General features: G+C 51.3%; 8 protein-coding genes across 8 annotated transcripts; 4 read left to right on the top strand and 4 right to left on the bottom strand.

The window, feature by feature from the left end:
* Window positions 1–651: 651 nt before the first annotated feature.
* On the bottom strand, window positions 652–1,935 carry C7974DRAFT_407153 (uncharacterized protein). The gene is made up of 2 exons (XM_046143206.1): window positions 1,690–1,935; window positions 652–1,634 (listed from the first exon to the last, which is right to left on the bottom strand). The coding sequence occupies exons 1-2, from the start codon at window positions 1,852–1,854 to the stop codon at window positions 774–776; spliced, it is 1,026 nt and encodes a 341-aa protein (XP_045991194.1). The 5' UTR covers window positions 1,855–1,935; the 3' UTR covers window positions 652–773.
* Window positions 1,936–2,125: 190 nt separating this feature from the next.
* C7974DRAFT_438298 (40S ribosomal protein-like protein S11) lies at window positions 2,126–2,796 on the top strand (the record flags this gene model as incomplete). Its single annotated transcript, XM_046145249.1, has 4 exons — window positions 2,126–2,142; window positions 2,196–2,226; window positions 2,284–2,488; window positions 2,570–2,796. The coding sequence occupies 4 exons, from the start codon at window positions 2,126–2,128 to the stop codon at window positions 2,794–2,796; spliced, it is 480 nt and encodes a 159-aa protein (XP_045991193.1).
* Window positions 2,797–3,375: 579 nt separating this feature from the next.
* Window positions 3,376–3,857, bottom strand: C7974DRAFT_323587 (ergosterol biosynthesis protein-like protein; the record flags this gene model as incomplete). Its single annotated transcript, XM_046138911.1, has 2 exons — window positions 3,376–3,747; window positions 3,792–3,857. 2 exons carry the CDS (start codon window positions 3,855–3,857, stop codon window positions 3,376–3,378), a joined length of 438 nt encoding a protein of 145 aa, XP_045991192.1.
* A 574-nt stretch (window positions 3,858–4,431) lies between these two features.
* C7974DRAFT_419056 (uncharacterized protein) lies at window positions 4,432–7,664 on the bottom strand (the record flags this gene model as incomplete). The annotated part of the gene is made up of 4 exons (XM_046144196.1): window positions 4,432–4,680; window positions 4,731–4,948; window positions 5,007–7,177; window positions 7,222–7,664. 4 exons carry the CDS (start codon window positions 7,662–7,664, stop codon window positions 4,432–4,434), a joined length of 3,081 nt encoding a protein of 1,026 aa, XP_045991191.1.
* On the bottom strand, window positions 7,565–8,400 carry C7974DRAFT_92243 (uncharacterized protein). The gene is made up of 2 exons (XM_046147518.1): window positions 7,827–8,400; window positions 7,565–7,676 (listed from the first exon to the last, which is right to left on the bottom strand). The coding sequence occupies exon 1, from the start codon at window positions 8,190–8,192 to the stop codon at window positions 7,845–7,847; it is 348 nt and encodes a 115-aa protein (XP_045991190.1). The 5' UTR covers window positions 8,193–8,400; the 3' UTR covers window positions 7,565–7,676; window positions 7,827–7,844.
* Window positions 8,401–8,523: 123 nt separating this feature from the next.
* On the top strand, window positions 8,524–10,974 carry C7974DRAFT_92174 (heterokaryon incompatibility protein-domain-containing protein). The gene is made up of 2 exons (XM_046147517.1): window positions 8,524–8,754; window positions 8,802–10,974. Exons 1-2 carry the CDS (start codon window positions 8,610–8,612, stop codon window positions 10,907–10,909), a joined length of 2,253 nt encoding a protein of 750 aa, XP_045991189.1. The 5' UTR covers window positions 8,524–8,609; the 3' UTR covers window positions 10,910–10,974.
* Window positions 10,975–14,781: 3,807 nt separating this feature from the next.
* C7974DRAFT_347503 (NADP-dependent oxidoreductase domain-containing protein) lies at window positions 14,782–16,174 on the top strand. Its single transcript, XM_046139399.1, has 3 exons — window positions 14,782–14,875; window positions 14,923–15,430; window positions 15,483–16,174. The coding sequence occupies exons 1-3, from the start codon at window positions 14,850–14,852 to the stop codon at window positions 15,978–15,980; spliced, it is 1,032 nt and encodes a 343-aa protein (XP_045991188.1). The 5' UTR covers window positions 14,782–14,849; the 3' UTR covers window positions 15,981–16,174.
* Window positions 16,175–16,938: 764 nt separating this feature from the next.
* Window positions 16,939–18,398, top strand: C7974DRAFT_407144 (uncharacterized protein). Its single transcript, XM_046143205.1, has 2 exons — window positions 16,939–17,715; window positions 17,756–18,398. The coding sequence occupies exons 1-2, from the start codon at window positions 17,025–17,027 to the stop codon at window positions 18,025–18,027; spliced, it is 963 nt and encodes a 320-aa protein (XP_045991187.1). The 5' UTR covers window positions 16,939–17,024; the 3' UTR covers window positions 18,028–18,398.
* Window positions 18,399–21,719: the final 3,321 nt, after the last annotated feature.

The following is a 21,719-nucleotide window of genomic DNA, read 5'->3' as shown; positions in this document are numbered from 1 at the left end:
GACATGTCGTCGCGGGATGACCGCGGGCTGGTCGCGGCTGGCTCTGTGCGCCTTGATGGTTGGCGGTGGGAGCACGTGAAGGGGTGTTTGACAGGATATATTCACAGCGGGTGCACGGCGTTGGGCGAGACAAGGTCGCTCGCAGAACTCTATTCAACAATGTTCATACCGCACATGCCCGCGCGCCCGGCAGATATCTACACCGTCCGGATCGCGGAACACGAAGCACAGACGAGCCTCACCAGGTCGTTGAGAAAGATTGTTACAGCTGCGGGTGGGACGGTCATGATCAACCTGATGGAAGGCCCCGGCTTTGTGTGAGCTTCACGGGCAGCCTGATGAGCGGACAAGGCTGACTATTATTAGATTCAGGATGCCTACCACCGCGTCATGCCCGCTCACATCATACCTCCACGGCGGGCTGCTGGAGGAAGGTTGCATACACGTCAGCAAAGTCAGACTGGAAAAGGAAGAGAAACAGGCACCTGTGGAAGAGGACTTGAGTGATGCCGAGTCAGTGGACGAGGAGGATGCGGGCCATCCAGGACTGAGGATGCAATGGAGCTGGACTGAGCTGAAGAATGCAGGGAAAGAGTAGGAGACGGGCGGAATTGTTTTACAGAGCGAGGCGTTCAGGATATAAAGGCTTTCATGGTATTACACTTTACTTATATCATATCATGGACATGGCCGTTTCGGTCGTCCACCACGCGCGCACCTTGCTAAATTCAATCTTGCTTTGTGACAAACAATAGTCGAAGGGTAGATGAAGCCTACTGCTTCTTAGCTTCGCGCTCCGCCTTCCTCAACGCACGGTTGCGGATGTCGACGTGCATGCCGCGGTTGACTTTGACGACAACGTGCGACCTCTCGCCAAGGAACCTCGACAAGAACCACTGCATCAGACCATGGCTCCAGTAGGGTGTGCTGGTGAAAGCAACATTCTGCGCGCCACCTGAACGGCCAATCTTGCCGAGCGCAGCCTTGACGAACTGCTTGGGGTTGGGCACAAGAGCTGACGGCTTGCGGATCTTGGACATGGCGGTGGTGATGAGGTGAGACTGCACGCACTGGACATGCACGCCGTAGGGCTGCAGCTCAGAACCGAGAGCAGTAGACCACTGCTGCAAGAACGCCTTGCTGCCGGAGTATGTTGCCAGGAGAGGGGTGGGGAAAAAGCCGCCGAACGAGGCCATGGTGAGGACAAGACCGCGCTTGCGCTCCTGCATGCCAGGGGTGATGAGCTGGGTGACCCTCAAGGTAGCCATGCAGTTGATGACGATGATGTCGTTCATCTCCTGCTTGGGTGTCTCGTTGAAAGGCACGGGGATGTTGTGGCTCAGACCGACATTGTTGATCAGGATAGAGACGTCAAGTCCCTCGACGAGCTTCGCCAGCTTGGTGTAGTCGGCGTCCTTGTTCAGCGCAAAGTCCATTGCCAGTGTCTTGACAGAGGTCTTGGGTCCATATTTGGAGGAGATGTCGGCGGAGAGTGTGTCGAGCTTGGACTGGGTGCGGGAGACGAGGATCAGGTTGTAGCCCTTGGCTGCGAGAGAAAGGGCAAACTCCTTGCCAATGCCGTCAGATGCACCGGTGATGAGGGCCCAGGTGCCGCGAGGACCGAAGTCGGTGAGCTGTGAGAGACGATGAGCATGAGGACTATGTATATTCGTAGCCAGAGGCACATACAGGTCGGCCAGACAGGACAAACAAGCTCAAGAGAACTCGGACAGTGCTGATGAGGGGTGCTGCAAAAGCTACAATGCCAACAAGAAGGAAGGCAGAGAAGGCAACCTGCACGAGAGAGTTGCTGGCCTCAAGGCGCACGCCAAAGGGTGCAAACAGGCTGTCCATGATTGCTATGGGCGAGCAGCAGCGACGGCAGCGACGGCAATCTTTAAAGCTGTCAAGCTGAGCAGCGGTTCCCGAATTGCGAACCCCGAGTTGCAAAGCGTGGCCCGACCGAGGCTCATTGGCTGGCCGGGCTCCGTCCGCCGGCGCGGCGCGACTATTCGCCGCGCGGTCAATCCACGCTAAGGCTAAGCGATTGTCGAAATTCGAAGTGCCTCACAGTGCAGCGAACCTCACGAAGACCGACCGTCAAACTAACCCAACGACAGCAACCATGGCTACCGAGCTCACGTACGTCGCACGCGCACCTGCACCGCAGCGAACAATCGCTAACAATTCCACAGTGTCCAGTCGGAGCGCGCTTACCAGAAGCAGGTACGACAGATGTATCGCGACAACACACCGAACTCGAATGCTAATGCGCTGCGATAGCCTCACATCTTCCAGAACCACAAGGTCGGAGGTCCCCGCAAGAACACCCGCACCAGGAGATGGCACAAGGATGTCGGTCTGGGTTTCCGCACCCCCAAGACCGCCATTGACGGCACCTACATCGACAAGAAGTGCCCTTTCACCGGCATGGTCTCCATCCGTGGCCGTATCCTCACCGGTACCGTCATGTCCACCAAGATGCACCGTACGTTGCCCGGCACACGCGAACCATGCTTCGAGGAGGAACCGCATGTCGCAAGCAGGAAACACCGCTGACAGGACGCAGGCACCTTGATCATCCGTCGTGAATACCTCCACTTCATCCCCAAGTACTCCCGTTACGAGAAGCGCCACAAGAACCTCGCCGCGCACGTTTCCCCCGCTTTCCGTGTCGAGGCCGGTGACCAGGTCATCGTTGGCCAGTGCAGGCCCCTCTCCAAGACCGTCCGCTTCAACGTCCTCCGCGTCCTTCCCCGCAAGGATGTGACCGCCAAGCAGTTCTCCAAGTTCTAAATGCATCGGTTGGAGTAACGGATTATGATGAGCAAAAGGAAGCAGGAAGGTTGGGCTGAGCGTGATGGTTTTCGATATGGTCACTTCGCATCTGGGTTAAGGAACCGGAGTCCAATGGGCCATGTATGTTTCTCCAGCTACGATCAATGAAAGTCCTCGGAGGTCAAAAACGCCCCGAGGCGGGTCAAAAGTCAGAATGGTTCGGTGTGGTGTGGTGATGTGACGGACCAGGTCGCACCGTTGGTGGCTGATGGCGTTCCTGTGATGCTTACACAGGCTGCAAGTGGACGAAGCATCATACACGCGGCACATTGAGCTGTTCTTGCATGTTGCACAGAAATCTCGGCAGGTCCCTTGTGTCCGAACTCACCCTGAAATCAACGCCCTCTACAGATCATTTCCCTACAGATTTCGACTGAGCGATCCGTGCCCATGACCAGCGTGACTTCACAGGTACAGAGCGATCTGACAAAACATTACTTGCTATCTCAAAGCTACAATATACATCAACACGCGACATGTACAGATTCTCACCCCTCCTCCACACACCAGCGCCCTCCCCAAACCACCATCCCGCACCTACTGCACGTAATACCCCCACTGACTAATCATCCACACCAAACTCGTCGTACTCACAATCACGGGCCCCGCAAGCGCCTTCCCCCACCTCGTCGTGCCAAACACAAACCACTCGCTGCTAAAGTGCGCAAACGCCACAACATACGTCCAGATAGCCAGCTGGTAGAACGCGGGCTCGTTGATGTGGTACGCGGCGTAGAACCGGATCACGCTGGTCAGGAACGTCCAGGTGCCGAACGTGCGGCTCGAGAGCCCGGTGACGTGCGCCGGCTGCTTGACGGGCGGGTCGCTGGAGGTCGGGTTGTAGACGCGCGAGGTGTAGGCGAGGGTGGAGTAGGCTTGGATGCTGTTCAGGGTCGAGACGAAGGAGATCTGGGGTGGTTAGTGGCGCGTGGGTGGTGCGATGGGGGACGTACGAAGAGCAGCCATTTGGGCAGAAGGCCCTCGGCTTGGGGGACCCAGGATGCGAGGAAGGATGACATTGCTGCAATTGATGCTGTGGAACTGCTGTGAGAGCGTGTTTGGGGTTGCGATGTCGTGTTTATAGGCGTGAGGTTTTGCGGAGTTCCGACCCGTCGGCTTGGAGATGTCGGGCGCGGCTCGTGCGCGGTCGATATCTTTAGACCAACGACCTGACAACTACCGATCCTGTACCGATTTATGTCTATCAACTTGCCGTGCGCCTTGTTGCAGACGATATGTGATATATGATTGGGATTGGCTCTGGCTCTGGCTCGTTCAGTCTGTCAACACGATGTGATGAGCTAGGCCAATCGCACAACTTGTCCGAATAACATGTTCAACTTATTCACGATTTAATTCATGCTCGAACAACCACTTGACTTGAGAGTTTGCGACTGCGGTGAGACAGATGTTGGATATGGATCTTCTACAATCTACCATCGAAAAGTAAGTACGAGCAGTGTGAGCATGTAACATTCCCCAATTTGTTATTGCGATGTAAGAGGCGCGTTGATAAATTGTACACTCTTGTTAGCCCCTCTATTCGACATTCATTAGGATATAGCAAACAAGCGAGCGAATCGAACGTCAAAATCAAGACGAGTCGGCGGACTCGTAATCTTCGCTGCTCGCCTGAGCCCCGAGAGATGTCTTTGACGACGTAGAGCACTCACTGATCGCTGACAAAGCAGGGAAGTCCGGCACAGGCGACACAGCCGCTCGCCCCAACCGGCCAAGGGTACGTATATTAGAGGTGGCAGGGTTCATTGCTCGCCTGGCTCTTCGCCGCAGCCCCGTTTCGCGGAGTGCGAAGGACATGGCTACCAAAGCTTCAATGTCATCCTGCGGCGCTGTTAGTCTAGGTCAACGGACGTGCATACAGGCGTCCCTACATAGGTCAGAGTCGGATCTAGCATCCAGTACCCAATCTCACATGACTCATAGTCTACACCGGTCAGCTCAAGGGCCTCCTCATCGACGATGTCATTGCACAGGATAACGCAGGCATGAGTATCGTCCATGTCGAACTCGGCAAAACGCGGTACGTAATCAGGGCGATTGAAGCGAACGTGAAGAGGCCGCTCGCCGTAGAACCAAGTCTGTCCTGACACTTGAGAAAGTCAGTATATTTCCTCAAACTCTCAGTGGATTTGATGGAGTGCGCGTACCGGAGCTGCGCAGATACGTGGGTTTCCAGCCGATCTGGCACAATGAGTGATAGAGCTCGCTCTGTCCATGTTTCGGTAGACTCTGCCACAGAAGAGAGCTACGAACAAACACGTCGCCTCGGCCACGGCTGTAATCCGCCTTCGCCGGGCTTTTGGCGGGCGGGCCTCTACCTGCCAGAGCGTTCTCCAGCTGGACCATGACGCCCTTGTTTGTGTTCGGGTTCATCTCAAACAGTGCCTCGATATTCTCTTCTCGTAAGTCGGCGATAAGATCTTTGCGTCCGCTCAAGGCTTGACGAGCTCCTGCGGGAAATACGAGATGGTACCTTTTGGGCGCTGTCAATTCTTGGACCAGCGTTGCTGGCTCGGGCTGTGGCTGGGTTCCTGCTTGACACAACTCTTTTGAGCTCGGCTTGATATCAGAGTCCAAGACCTTTCGCGCAAAATACCCGTCCGAGATATCGATGAGTGATGGGCCAGTGGTGGTTGCGTACCACTTCTTCTCTGCTTTGCCGTGCATCAGGTCGACAAGATGGGCGACAGCGGCACGCAACCTTGGCGGTACCTTTGTATCTTCATCAGACTCGTGGTATAGGACTTGAAGTAAAGGAGGAGGCATGTTGGTATCTTCGGCTCTTTGACGCATGATTCTTTCTTCACGTAGCTCTTGCTCGGTTTCCTCAGAAGCTTCTCGGGCCAAGGCTAAGGCCTGTTCGTAAGCCTGGTAAGTGATTTGTGCTTTCTTCTCGGTCTCTTCTTTACTCGATTCGGCGGTATCAAGACGCAATTTTGCTGCTTCAGCAGCTGCTTTGCTTTCTTCTCTGGCCTTACGCACTTCTGCCTCAGCAGCTTCGAGTGCTGCCCTTTTAGCTGCCTCCGCTGCCATATCCCGCTTGAGTTGTTCATCCCTTTGCTGCCGAACAAGCTCCTCCAGCTTAGCAAGCGACATATCATCCGCCTTCTCCTTAGCGTTGATAGCAGCCTTTTCGGCGAGCGAAGTAGCCTCGAGCTTCGCCTTTTCTTTGGCGATCTGTGCCTCTTGTTGTGCAACCAATAAGCTCTCGAGACGGTCAAATTTGGCTAGCTCCGCAGACGCTCTTGCTTCTGCGTCTCTTCTTGCATCTTCTTCGGCTTTTCCTGAGAGGAGAGCTTCTAGCTTTTCCATCAACAAGGTCTCCTTTGTTGACAGTGGCGGTGGCGGTGGTGATAGAGGTGGTGGCGAGGGAGGCATTGCTGTGGGCATTGTTGGAGATTTGAGAAGTGGCGGTGGCGCAACTACTCGGTGCCGAAGATTGGATCTTGATGGTGGGCGTATGGGCTCCTCGATCACCCATTCCGAATCGTCGGTATACTCGTCATCAGAGTTACCAATGTGGTTGTCAAAGCGTCTAGAACGGTCTCTTCCCTCCGATTCCCGGCTCTGTCGAGAAGTATGCTCTCTGTTCGGGCGTCTTTGTCGCGAGCCCTGGGTTTGAAACGACGGGTCATGTAGAAGTCCTTTTTCCAGCGCACGATCGTACTCTTCAAAGGTGAAGGTTCGCCTGTGCGTTCTATAAAACGGTGAGGGTACGTCACTGTCTTCATCGGAGCTATTTTCATGATGCCAACCGGCTGACTGTTCGTCTCCGGTCAGCTCCCTTGTGGCGAAGATCAAGGTTGGATTGAGGTAAGTCCAGGTTCCCAACAGGCTACGGGCAACTGCTGAGACAGAGATTTCATACAGGCGCTGAGGTGGTGGCGCTTTCGAACTCTGTGACTCGCCGGCAGCTTGTTTTTGCAATCTGACGTCTGAAAAGACTGTGTCATTGCTGCCCAAGGAAGGAGGCTGTCGTATCTCTTCCCGGGGATTTCCCTGATGAGAAAAAGACTCTGCGTAACCTCCACTTTTGGCCAGAATCATGCCATAAAGCCAAGATGCAGTCTCGAATTGAGAGTCGCTGGGTTCCATTGCAGCTTCTGTGCTCACAGCTGCATCTTCTATGTGTCTATTCGATGGATACAGAGCCGTAAGAGGGTTATTCAGACGAGAAACTATTGGGTCCGACGCTGGCGCGGCATCAAGCAATTTCGGAGGCTCGAACATGATCGCTGGTTTGGCCATTTGAAGTCTGACAACGCATTGACGTATCTCCTTGACGCCAGCCACGATGACGTGTTTTAATCGCTCGATCCTAAGACATTTAGCTGGGGCAGATACAAAGGTGGTGAAATTTACTCGGGTTCATCAGCTCTCGGTTCTCGGCAAGCCAAAGCCAATAGTGCGGTATCCAGAAGAACACTCAATGATGACTTGAGCGCTTCAACGCGATCCAGGAGCTCCGAAACTTTCCCAAAGCTCATTGCCCACTTAACTCGAGCCCGAACGCCCCCGTTTCTCTTCATCAACTTCCGGATCTCCTCTTGGATCTTCTCCACACGACCAAGGATGGACCCTACGTCCTTCAACACTTGCGGTTTGTATGCCCCTTGGCCTTCCTTCAGAACATTAGCTAGGAGACTGAAGATGCTCGATAGGTGCGACATTTCCGAGGCAATATCCTGCATTTGAGCTGGCGCATTCTTATATTTGTCAGTGAAGTCGTAGACTTTGTTCGCCAGCTGAGCGCTTGCGACACCAACGCCGACGATACTGGCAACAATCGATAGAGGATCAGCCATACTGGCTTTGATCTGTAGGAGAGATAAGTCAGAAGGGGAAATTCAATGATCAGCCTCAGAAGGGAAAGAGCAGCGAACAACAGATGTTTTTAAACTGGACGACGAGGCTGAGCGACTGCAGTCAGCCCGCATCAGGCTCCACATATGTGCGTACTTATGCACCTTTTGATGAGTCGTGCATCAACTTGTTTGTGGCCTGCCGGATCGGAACGTGTGACTCGGTGTGTTACACATGATTGTAGACGTCAAGCTTGTCATATATGAAGATCTTGTGTTGATGACGGGCAGTTTCGCATTCGCACAACGGCATAGCACACTGAAACAGAGAGGTTGATCACGGCGAACACGGAGAAGTAAGAGAAGCACATGTTGATAGATCAGCGACGATGGCTGTACACTGTGGGGAAGAGACAACCCAGCGTGATGTGAATTTGCAGGTATCCCGTGAGCTGACCAATCAACAGCCATCAGCCAGAGCATCCACGTGACTGAGCGGGGGCGTTTGAAAATGAGATGAACCAGAATCATGATTCCAAACACTGATTTGGTCTACTTCGTACCTGACTTAGCAGTCGGAGCATGCTTCGCGTGGAAGCGCCATGATCAGATCCGAGCTCACTTTGTGGTCACAACGCAGAACCTGCCTTCAAGGTTGGTATCCGCGCAAAATCCAACCCTCAATCACTCAATCGATCCCGATTCGCATATTCGCAAACCGATGACTTATCGATGGACCATCGCCAACTCCAACTGGGCATGTCTGCGACGGTAACGCTGCTCACCATGCTGGTGGCGGCCGTGCTTTAATCTTCCTTCCCAAAGCAGTTCCGCCCCCGCGCTTACGCCTGGAGATACGTTGTGATCTAGATGACAAAAATACCTCTCATTTAAACTCACATCACGCGCGGAAGTCTCATCTTTTGAATCGCAGTACTAAGCCAAGGCATGGGCGTTGTCATCTACACAAAGCGTCAGGATGAGGTCAGGGTGACAAACTGCTGTGCTCCAAAGCCTTATCTGGAGCTGCAGCTTCCAGGAGACGCCGCAAGGATAGAAAGAATAACCGTCACGCTGTCATCTCGGGACCAAGGTATGATTAAACCTATGCAGATACCCCGCCATCACTGACCACAGAAGGCTTCTGTGACGACCAGAGTATGGTTGGCCACGGAGGCTACACCTGGTTTGAGCTGAACATAGAGACCAATGGCGGACGCAACAACATCCCACGAAGATGTTTCTATCGAAACCCGGCTGGCATACCGGCGTGGTCCGAGTCGCGATCGGTTTTGGATTGCACTCAGGAACACGACGAATTGTGGAACTATGCTACCGCGATCAAGCCGTACGATGTTATCCAGCTCATACCCCGGGCTCAATTCAGTGGATGGACGAACTTCTTACGCAAAGCGAAATTGAAGATTGAATACAGTACTCATCAACTACAACCAAGCGACAAGTCCAAGTCCGTTTTCAAGTATCAGGGGCTCGACAAGGGCGACAAGAAGAGCACGCGCCTTCTGGACCTCCGTCCTGGCGAGCTGAGTGATCCTATCGTTGTAGCACTGAAGACGTGTATAATGGGTCAAGAAGAAGGACCTGATCCTCCGTACGAGGCTCTGTCCTACTGTTGGGGGGAGCCCGACAGCAGCTCAAATGGACTTCTCCACGTACTTGATGAAGCGGGAAGTACAAGTGTTGCATATGTATCGCACAACCTGTTCCAAGCGCTCCTGCAGTTGCGCCACACCACCACGAACCGACTGTTGTGGGTTGACCAAGTATGCATCAACCAAGCCGACCAGCAGGAGCTGTCAGAACAAGTCGGTATCATGAGCACTATCTATAGTCAGGCTGAACGCGTCATAATCTGGCTTGGCGATGGCGACCCAGAAGTGGAGCGATCGATTGATGTGGTCAACAGTGTGTTCCCACATTACCAGCAGCCCACGGTCGAAGAGCTTCGGCTTGGGACATCCAGAGGACATCTTCCAAATGTTGATGTTCATAATCTACCGGTGGCTGAGGTCACTGTGCTACTCTCGCTGCCCTGGTTTTGGAGGGTATGGGTAGTTCAGGAGGCAGTCCGCGCAGCAGAACGCACGTTCATGTATGGGCAACGCACCCTAGACTGGGATACCATACAGAAAGCAAACTTGTGGACCATATTGGACGGCTTCGAAATGCCAGGTAAGCAGCATATCGTGCTGCCCTACATTTGGTCGAGCATGAAAGTCGAGGATCAGCTCCCAGGGGATCCATCTGTCGATGTCATTTCTAGTTCCCGTCACGACAGATGGAGCCTAGGGCTTGATCTGTTTACTATGTTCATCCGCGGCCTGGACCTGAGGGCATCTGATCCCCGAGACCATATCTTTGGACTCTTCGGTCTCTGCAGCGAGCTCAGTGAGACATGCATGTCGCCGCTGATTGTGCCTGACTATTCCAAGTCTGTGAGTGCAGCATTTATCGATTTTACCTTGCGGTACATTGAGCACGATCTCCGTGTTCTTTCAGTCATACATGCGCTCAAAGGGCGTACCTGGCGAGCTCTCGGAGCCGAACACACGCCTTTCCGTCCGACTAGCTTACCCGGGAGACCTCATGAATACCCTCCGGCCAGTCATCCTACATGGGCTCTCTGGCACAACGGCACAACAGAATGGGCCAACGAAGCACTCGGTCTATCTGACATGTACCACGTCACGGGAGACTCCAAACTACGAAAGCCTGCCTACCACGACAACGATCGCACACGTTTGACCCTGTCAGGGCACTGTCTAGGACGACTGATTAGTATCGGGCCATACCGTATTCCTTCCGACTCTGCGACCGACATATCAGTTGCATACACTCGCATCTTCAACAAACTCACCAAGCGCGCATTCCGCACCGTGTCAGGGCACGCTGATCCTCATGCTGGCTCACATGCGCCGCAAGATCCTGCCATGCACTGGTATGCGCACTATGGAGAAACTGGACTCCCGGAGTCGCTTCCATGTGCCAACGACTGCTATTTCCAGGCAACGAACGGGCTGGCCGGGTTATGCCCTGCGGGGACTATGTCCGGCGATGTAGTGGTGATTCTGTATGGAGGGTCTGTTCCGTATCTCCTCCGCGATACGGACGTCAGTGGGGAGTACACGTTCGTTGGAGAGTGCTTTTTGGAAGGGAAGATGGATCAGAATCTCCTTGCGCCTTTCGAGGAGGCAGGAACTGAACCGGGGGACTTTGTTCTGGTGTAGACTCCACGCGCGAATGCCAATGATCAGCTAAATTTATCGGCACGAGCAAGAATCTAATCCAGGTCGAAAGATCGGGGACATGTATCTATGGAGTTTCGAAAGGTGTTTCCAGGGTTTTCATGGTGCTGCCTAATGCAAACGCCCCGACCTGTCTGCCCATGTCACCAGAAGCAAGCACGCCTGATTCGCCAACAGGACCCTTCCGCGACTATATAAACCACTCTGCGCGCCTCCTTGTCGCTCTTCACTACAAGTCATCTCCTCATACCTTTTTCTCAAACCATACATCGTTATCCCAATGTCTGCCTGCCCGCGCATCTTAAATATTCTCCCTATCACTAAATGTCTGTCTGCCTGTGCGTCCGGGTGTTCGAAATGCGTCGGCTGCCATGTTCTGATTCTTAGACTCACCAAACCCCAACATACCTGACGGCTGCACACACCAGACACTTGGAAGGAAACTTAATTACGCCAAAGTTAGGATGTCCTTGAAACAATGATCCGTTGCTGCACGCTCAAAACCATAGACCCGTACACATGGCCTCCGTTTTCTGCGCCTCCAAAATACTCGATCGTGGAGGACATGGCGGGTCGCTCGAAATTCCTACAAACGTCTCCAATACGCTGTCCTGAATCCCTCACATGCCGATATCACGGAGAGGTGTCTCTATTCTTTTGCCTGCACACTGTTCGGAACTGACATAACGACAAAATCATGGCGTAAACTCGCTGTGCCTGGGCCACTGAACGACGATTTCTCAATTGTACCGACGCATAGGTCTTCATTGAACAATTGCAGAAGTAATCCGATGTGTTGTGGTTGACAATCTTCGCTAACGTCTTCCGAAAATCCAGTGAGCAACAAATTTGCTGAAATATTCGTGCTGCCATCCGTATGTTTGTTCCCGGACACTGCGCTTGGTAATCTATAGTCTGCCCGTCCGCCTCTTTCATGGGCGCTATCGTTGGTTTTGAAAGATGAAACGATATGGTGCATGTCCGTCTGCTCACCTCATCGGAAAGGATGGACACCGCTAAACCTTATGTCGTGTGTTGCCCTGACTTTCCAATGCTACCAAATGCCAAATCACAGATGTATGTCTGCCTGCTTCTCTCGTCGAAAAATGAACACCACCTGACTTGTTGTTCTCAGAACTCTGCACGCATATCAAGAATGGAGACTGGTATGCCACATCATTGCTCAATGAGTGTAAGACAATTCAAGGAAGCCTCTTCGTGTAGCCACGAACTATGAGCAGTTCGATAGATGCCTGAAAATGACAAGTAACTCTCGCATGGCGTTGCGTCCACAACTGGGTCACTTAGGCTCTCTCACCTCTTCTGCGGATCGTTCGAAGGCAAGTCCCGGAGTTTGCAGGAATTTGATCTGATGTGCACTGGCGTGGTACGCTGTTGGTCCTGTGATCTGACGCCTGCCAATTGATACTTTTCCGAATCTTTTGAGACCACGATGAAATCCATAGATGGTCCGCTGTTGCTTCCTCCTCTCCTTATGTTTGGTCTAGCACTACGACCAGCTACTAATCACGCTCCAAGAAACGTTGAAACAACCAGGAACATGTTCTGTCGCTCGGACTATCTAAATATGCAGTCGGTTATTGGTATACTGTCTATGTTCCCCTACTTCTACTCTGCTCTGTCTGACAAGCTGTTTTTTTATGTCTTTGGTGGGAAGATCCGAAGACTGCTAGATCCTCTGGCAATATATGCTCTTCCTTTCTCTCCTCTATCTACTCTATCCACAAAATGAGATCAAGATCCGCACATGCCTGTCGAAAAAAAAGCCACGAAGCGCATATCCGCACTTATGCAAAGAATAAACCTGCCGCCTTCCCATATTCTGGCCGCTGAGCCACCCAGAAACCGCATGAAGAGTGTCCGATGTCTGTGTCAACACAAAAAGCCGGATTCCACGATATGGAAACCTGGGGTGGACTCGGCCATATTCTGGCCACCGGATTACTTAAAACATCATCACAAGCACCTCATGTCTGCGGGTTAACGAAATAGAATGTGTCACCAGTCAATCCCACATTTGACAAGCGTTCGTTAAACTCGTGTTCTGGGTGCCCGGCCACTGAGAACAATATCGCAAGCACGCATCTGAACAAGACTAACATCACTGAACTCCATGTGGCACGAAAACCCAGAACTGGATCATGTCCGCCCAGCAACAAAGGCAAACCGTATTCGCGTACCAATGAAAGAAATTGCGCACTGCATTATGCAGCACGAAAATCTGGATGGCAAAATGTCATGTCCTGTCCTGCCTGCACTCCAACCCTTGACCAAAGTCTGCCACCCCTGCGTCTCTACAAGAAAGAGAAGTGCTATTGCTTTCTTCACTGAAAAACCCATTTCCCACTCCGTCAGATCTACCAATCTACCTGAAAACTTTGCAGTAACAATTCATGTCCGCTGGAGCGGGAACCCAGAGTCTTAGTCCCGTACGCGACACGCAAACTGCTCGAATTCTCCCCCATGTCAGTCTGTGCACCTGAAAAGTTCCCCAGATATCAGATATCTGTGTAAGAACGGAAAGTCTGATGCCTTGTGCGGCGAAAACCCTATCCTGCCTTATTCCATGTCCTTCTGCGCCCTCGAAGTCTCCATTATCACGCTCTATGTCTGTGTTGGCACGAAAAAGAGGGGGTTTGTCGACGCGCAAACTGCTCAACTACTCTATCATGCCTGTTCGCGCCCTTGAAACACTAACATCATGTTCACATGCACCTCAAAAGATCATGCTACCTTTCCATGTCTGTCTGCGCCCTCGAAATATCGATAGTACTGAGTCGTGGCTTTTGATGACAGCACGAGACCGTTGAATACGCATGCTCCAAGCAAATGAATCATGACTATCTCGAAATGTCTGTCTGCGCCCTCGAAATGTCTGTCTTTGCCCTCGAAAAGTGGAAAATATTCGCTCATATGTGTGCCTTCTCTGCACCTATATCTACCAGAACTCTATATCCATGCCCAAACGAAACCCTCGCGCGGACACACTATACTACCTCACTCTCTGCCTGTATTTTACTCTACCAGCATTCATGATATGTTCTCTGTCCTGATCTATGCCGTCTGTACGCTCCAAAGGCTGCTTAGAGGCATCGTCTCTGCGCCGAAACTCAAGACATGAATGACCATGTCGGAGGAGAACGGAGTCTTGATCTGGGTTATGCTCTACCTTCTTCCTGTTCTCCGTGATGTTCCGACCCATCCTGCTCTGGTCATCGACGTACCGGAGAAAAACCTTCATGAGCATCGATGTCTGCGACGAAACCGCACCACCGGTATCATATGTGAGATGAAGAAGGAGTCTCAACTTCAAAAGTGTCCTGTCTTCTCCTTCTTTTGTGTAATGGCATTCTACTTTATCAAAAGTCGGGAATGAAAGCGACATGCTATGTCTTCAGAGTGGAGTCTCTATCTCGGAGATGCTCCTGATCTTCTCTCTCCTATCCTTTTGTCCTTTTGCGCCCTCGAAGTCTGCATCTGCACAAAAAGCGTAAGGTTTACGAGAATGGCCATGCTCATGCAGCTTGATGACACAGGCAGATGCGGTGCTAGGGTTTACGCAGTGAGCCATTTCCTCTTGATTCCTTTGACCCCGCATGCGTAGCTAACGGGTCAAATGCGCGACCCATTCTTGGCTTGGCACGCCAGTGTAGTTAACTGGTAAGCTAATGCAGTGTCATCAGCCTACACTAGCAGCGGACCTTTTCCGGTAGCTTTTGGCACTAGCCGCTTTAGCTATTTACATCTAAGGAATTCTAGTGTTAGCTTGAAATTGTTATCGGTCTTAAGAGCAGAAGTATCTAAAGGGACTGGCTTCTGTCTTAAACTGAACACTCCTTAATTCTTTGTTATTCAGAAGCTCATCCGTCGCTGCAAGTAATTTTACCCGCGGAGTTGTAACATGGCGTCACCTATGAGATATGTCCGGTAGGCAAAGATGGAACTTGGCCCACTCTATACTAACATATCATCAGAGTTGGCAATTCGGGTCTGAAGGTTTCTCAGATTATCCTGGGCTGCATGAGCTTTGGCGACAAGAATTGGCAGCCTTGGCTTCTCGACAAAGACGAAGCCTTGCCAATCCTCAAGCATGCATTCGACCGGGGTATCAACACGTGGGACGTTGCTGATACTTACTCCAATGGCAGAGCGGAAGAAATTCTCGGTGAGGCTATTCGACACTACGAGATTCCCCGCTCCAAGCTCGTCATTATGTCAAAATGTTTCCAGTTTGTCGATGAGGGCAAAGGAGCTATTGACCCTGCGACCTTGACAAGCAATGACGGTCCGCGTGTCAACCAAGTCGGACTGTCTAGGAAGCACATTCTGGAAGCAGTCGACCACAGCATTGAACGTCTTGGGACCTACATCGATGTGTTGCAGATCCACCGAATGGATCGCGACGTGCCACCAGAAGAGATTATGAAAGCACTACACGATGTCATCGAGAGTGGCAAAGTTCGATACATTGGTGCTAGTTCGGTAGGTGCTTTCTCATGATCTACGAATACATCCAAGCTAACAGTTGACGCAGATGGCCGCATGGGAATTCCAAATGCTACAGAATGTTGCGAGCAGAAATGGCTGGCATCAATTCATATCCATGCAAGGCTTATACAACCTTCTCTACCGTGAAGAAGAGCGGGAGATGAATGCTTACTGCAATGCCACAGGCGTGGGCTTGTTACCTTGGTCTCCGCTGGCAGCGGGCGTCCTTACGCATCCCTGGACAGATCGCAGTGATCCACGAGAACAGAAGGATCCCTTCCTTCGAATGCTTTTTCGAAGCGGAGACAATGCGTCGGACCAGGCCATTGTAGGACGTGTTGAGGAACTGGCGGAAAAGAAAGGGGTGGCTATGGCGCAAATAGCTCAGGCATGGCTGATCTCTAAAGGCTGCATGCCTATATGTGGTCTGGAGACGAAGGAAAGGATCGATCAAGCTTTAGCGTCGCTACAGGTTGAGCTCACAACGGAGGAGACCGACTGGTTAGAGGAACCGTATGCTGCAAAACAGGCTATCCCGTTCTGAGCGGAAAGTAAAGACTGGGGAGCGAAGGGGCGCTATCGACGATTGCATTCTTGGTATTTCAATCCAAACACCGCTGAATTTGTAAACCCTGTTCTCATGGTCCGCAACTTTTACAGAGAGGCCGAGCTACTTGTTTCGGCTTTGTAGCTGCTGATTGCAGTGCCTCTCCTTGAGGTCATCTAATTAGCAAAGGGATTGTGATGTATACTGTGTTCGAATCACATGTCTGGCATCCGGACGAGGTCATGGCTGTTGGTAGTCAACCACGCTCACCGTCTAATTTCCAAAGTGACGTATAAGCAACACACTAGCGAACACGCTCAGGCCCCGAGAGTGCGGGCGCATCGTCACTGCTGTTTGGCTAGAGATACGCGGACATGGGTCAGTTCTGCTTCCACAGCTGCACCGGGCCTCAGCCATCACATTAGCGCTCTGCTCATTTAGCTTCGGGGGCATTCCAGCAAAGTCTTGATTAGTAAAGTCTCTGGGCCGACCCGCCCACTGTGGCTTCGCGGATCGTCATGCAAATTTTAGTCAGTCGGCGTCTGACCTACCGTGCCTAACGTTCAGTGCCCTGTATATGTACCTATCTAGTCAAGCCGTTTTGAAAAGCTAAAATTGGTTAAGAATTCCGATGAATTCTGGGTCGATAAGGTTGCACTAAGACGTCTCGGCCTTCTCTGCTGCAGTCCTATAAACGATATTATAATAACTCGGATGCCGCTCCAGCTGCGTCATGGCTAACGCAACTGGATTACGCGCTAATTTGGCCGGGCGGAGGAAAGACGTTCCAACAGTGCTACGACAAAAGCTTAGCTGGAAGCTCTTCGGCCGCCGCGTGTGTGCTTGGCCTTCTTACCGTGACCATGCACGGTCATCTAACTGCATTAGCGTGCCTGCACTCCCGGTACGCTAATAGGCGGTTTGAGTATACAGTATAACCCTCTTTGGCCCATCAAACTCTTCATCTGACCACATACACACCTGTTCGTCTGCCTTTTACTACTGCTAGGCTATCTCCTGGAAAGATTCACTGCACCCAACATGACTCACAGGTATGCTGCTGCTCACCAGACACTCCATGGCCCAGGCGACCAACGTCCGACTGCGCTGCAAGTCATCAAGGATGAAGCCCTTGAGGGCAAGTTCGAGGACAAGGTAGTCCTCATCACTGGGTGCTCTGCAGGTCTTGGTGTGGAGACTGCGCGAGCAATGCTCTCAACGGGGGCCACTCTCTATCTTACCGCCCGAAATCTCACGCGCGCACGAGAAGCCCTTGGCGCAATTGCCGACTCACCTCGAGTGCACCTCTTGCAAATGGACCATACTTCACTCAACAGCGTTCGATCGTGCGCAGACCACTTTCTCAAACAGTCAAAATCGCTGAACATACTCATCAACAACGCGGGCATAATGGCTACCCCTGAGGTGATCACTGAAGATGGCTTCGAGTCACAATTTCAAACCAACCACTTATCTCATTTCCTCCTCTTTTATCTCCTGAAGCCCCTCCTTATCGCCTCAGCCACCCCGGAGTTTGGCTCGCGCGTTATCAATGTCTCATCGCTCGGGCACCGCCGCGGCCAACCAGATCTCGATAACATCAACCTCACTGGCTGCTACGACAAGTGGAGAGCTTATGGGAGCAGCAAGACCTGTAACATATGGATGGCGAATGAGATTGAGCGAACTTACGGCTCAGAAAATTTGCATGCGTTCTCTGTTCATCCAGGTGGTGTCGTTACCCCCGCTTTGGAACGCGATGAATTCTGAAGATGTCGCCCATCTTCGAAGTCAAAACGGTTTCGACGAAAGTCTGAAATCACCGGAGCAAGGTGCTGCTACAACAGTCTGGGGTGCGGTGGCTCGGTGCTTAGAGGGGCGTGGCGGAGAGTATCTAGACGATGTGCAGATCGGACAACCGTGGACCCCTGATCAGCCTTTTGCGTTGCCAGGTTGGGCGCCCCATACTAGGGATGAGACGAGGGAGCGCAAACTGTGGGCACTGTCTTTGAAGTGGGCTGGACTCGATCAAAAAGATACCTGAGGCAGGGCTTGCCGTTGATCATGGCGACACATTCCTTGATTGACGGCGAGGCTTAGTTGCATCCCCGTCTGCAATCAAGGTTTTTCAAACACTAGATGAGCTTAACTTATAAAAGTGTTATATGACTATGTAAGTTTAGTATCCCCGATACATCAACCTATCTACACTGCACTGTCGGTGCACCGACGTTCTCAAAACACTGGCTCACCTTCTCATGTCTGCGGAGGAACAAAGAAGCTGAATGAATTGATATGCGAGATGAAATTTTAGCCTCCTCTATCTGTTTTATATCTATCTTCTCCGCACCATCGACCAAATCATGAAAGATCTACTGCAATGGTCATGCACTCAAGAGAAAACAACGCCTGGACATGTCTGTGGCGAAACGAGAACCTCAACGCTATTTGACCCATATTCTGGCTTCTCTACTTTCTCCGTTCTCCTCTTGCCCATTTACCGATCTATCGATCTATCTACGTTGTAGTTCACTATCGTGGCACTCATAGCCTCAAAGCATGCACGGACTCTTTTTATGTTCGTGGTCGAATAAAGAAGTCGAATGCCCATCCGAGATGAAATGTAGCATTCACCACCTGATGATCTCTTCCTTCTCCTTCCTGCAAAGACCGCACGCTGTGCTCATGTCAGTATCAGAATACTAAAGCCAAGAGGCTGGCTTCTATGTCCTGCCTTCTCCTGCAATCCCCCATGCTCTTTCATCCATGTGACGGCATGTTGCGCTCATGTCTGTGGTGCAACGGACACCTAACTGCAACTAGTCCGCGACTATGTTCTGTTCTGTCTTCTCCTTCCTTCCCTGAGAAAGCCTTCAATCTATGAACCCATCCACCACCATAAATCCATCGCTGCTGTACTTTCGGTGCACCCTAAACAGTATCCAACAAATTTCATGTCTGGTTTGGAACGAAGAATCGCACACTGCTCTTTTATGTCCTGTTCTCCGTCCTGCCCACTAATTATCATTCAATTCTCGCTCTGCTGCGTTATCAGTGAACTCAAAGTCCCAAATCATTCACAGTGGATTTGTATGCCTGTGGTGGAACGAAAAGACTATCGGATGTTGCTTGATGTTCTGGCCCTGTGTCTTTTTTGTTTATCTATGCAACTGCCAGTCTACAACGCCATGCTGCGCTGTTCGTATACTCAAAACGATAGAGAGAACGTTGATTCCTGTGGCAGAACAAAGGAACTGAATGGATACGTCTGCGAGATGAAAATCCAGTCCTATTCCGCGTTGTGTTTGCTTTTTTCCCCGTCCTGCTCGTCCGTCCATCCATCAATCTCCGTTCTTCTGTACACTCGAATCGACATCAATATAACCACATGTCTGAATTGGAGCGAAAGGCTACACCATACTTTGATATGTCCTATTTGCTCCCTCCCACTCACCTAGTCGCCAACTCGTCTACGCTCTACTGCACTATCTATGCACTGAAAGTCTCAAAACACCAGCAACCACTTGATGCATGTGGTGGAACGAAGGAACTATGCAAATGGGCTATGTTCTGTCCTCTCCGTCTTCTTTTCTTCTCAATATTTCACCTCTTCATCAACCCACCAATACATCTACGCTCTGGTGCACCCAAAGTTCGAAGCAAATGAAGAACCATTGAATGTCTGCGATGGAATGGAAAAGCTGACTCCGACTGTTTGGTGCTCTGTCTCCATCTTACATCCTCCATCGTTGCAGCCCTTTTCCAACCCCTCTGTTCTATTCGTCTTTGCACTCAAATGTCATCGCGCCGCCATCGTGTCCAAAATGGACATCTCATCGTGCGGATGTCCGCCCGCGCACCCGGAATCCCCACAACATCCATGCAAGCACTCAAAATCACTCAGTATGGCTGTATGCAACCAAAATTTCAGACTGCGCACATCTGTCTGCGCGCTCGAAAAGAAGCATCAAAGCTATGTCTGATAAAAGACCTGAACGACTATGATACCTCAGTCCTCGCGCTTGAAACAATCACAACACCTAGTGATGCGCTCAAAACCGCAGGCTAAACGCATGTCCAAAACGACAGAATCTCACTCGATGTCCGTCTGCACCCTGAAATCTGACAACATCCATGCAAGCACTTCAGAATCATTCAGCATGCTATAGCTTGGCAAAACCCTAAACCACCCCTTATGTCCGCGTACTCGAAAGGATAAATGTACAAGCTATGCACTCGAAAATTCGAAATGGTGTGGCTGCGTCCAACCAAAGCGACCACGCCTCTCACACGTCTGTCCCGCGCTCTTGAAATGGCAAGAATAGCAGAGTATGCCCTCAAAACTTCACGAGGCCTTGGTAATGTCCAATCAAAGAAGCAAATATACACTTGTTCGCGCCCCGGAAAATTCCTATAACCACCGGCCACGTCCAACTGAACACGCAAATCACTACATCTGTCCGCGCGCTCAAAACGATTATGACCAGCGTCCACGTCTAACTGAACACGCAAATCACTATATTGGTCCGCGCGCTCAAACCAACTACAACTATCGACACGCTCTCAAAAGGCAACATGCTGTCCGCATGTGCAACGAAAGAAACCTACGCAGACGTTTCGAATGGCCGTCCGCGCGCTCGAAAAACTCAGACCTTCAGCCATGCCCTTGAAATTCGATGACCAGGGACTGATGTCCGACCAAAGAAGCAGATTTTGCATGTCCGTTCTGCGTCCTCGAAAACCTCAGATCCTCAAGCCATGCCCTTGAAATTGCACAACACCAGATCCATGTCCAGCTGAAAACAAGATCTCGCACATCTATCCGCGCTCTGAAATGGAGTACATGAGTCACGATGCGCTCGAAACTTGTCATCCCGCCCTTCATGCCGAAAGAGAAAAGAGTGACGCGCTCCCATGCCGAAAGAAAGCACTGTGGCGCACTCCCATGTCCGCCCCCGCCCTCAGAATACACCCATCAACGAGATATGCACCCAAAGCCCATCGTTCCACCATGTACACGTCCAAACAAGTACTCAGATCTTATACCTATATGTTCTGTCTGCGCGCTCGAATTGCCTGCAACAACGACCTATGCGTTCCCAAACCAACATGCTGCTTCCACACTCAAGCTTGGAATAAAACTGCTCATGTCTGCCCGCACTCTTGAAATGGCCAGGACAACGGGAGATACAGTAGAAGCTGCATGAAACATGGCTGTGTCCGGTGAAAGAAGCTGATTATGCATGTCCAATGTGCGCTCGCAAGGCTCTAAATCAACTACCCTGGCTATGCACTTGAAACCCATTATCTACGTCAAAAGAAAGAAATCAGAGTACTCAAATGTCCGTCCGCGCCCATTGAACAACAAACAGCAAGCCCTGAACCTAAAACTCTAGTCGAACAAAAGAGCGATATTCTCCTATGTCCGTGTGCGCCCTGAAAGCACTTCAAACAGCCTGGTCAACTGGAAATGCGCTCGGAGTTCTAAGTTCTGACCTCCATTTAATTTCGAGAGAAAGAAAGAATGAATGAAAGAATGAAAGAAAGCGTCACGACATTTATGTCCGCCTGCGCCCTGGAAACACCACAACCAACTGGCTATGCATTGAAAACTTCACACTGGCACGGCCATATCCAATGATAGACGAAGATTTGCTATGTTCTGTCTGCGCTCTCAAAACACCTCAGAGACCTAGATATGCGCTCAAAATCGTACAACACAGCCGTCATGCTGGA

The sequence above is a fragment of the Boeremia exigua genome (assembly GCF_020726555.1).
Source record: "Boeremia exigua strain MPI-SDFR-AT-0100 chromosome Unknown C7974scaffold_16, whole genome shotgun sequence".
In the NCBI taxonomy this organism is placed as follows: Eukaryota; Fungi; Ascomycota; class Dothideomycetes; order Pleosporales; family Didymellaceae; genus Boeremia; species Boeremia exigua.
The sequence above is the reverse complement of the archived record's forward strand: the minus strand, read 5'-3'. Positions and strand labels throughout refer to the sequence as shown.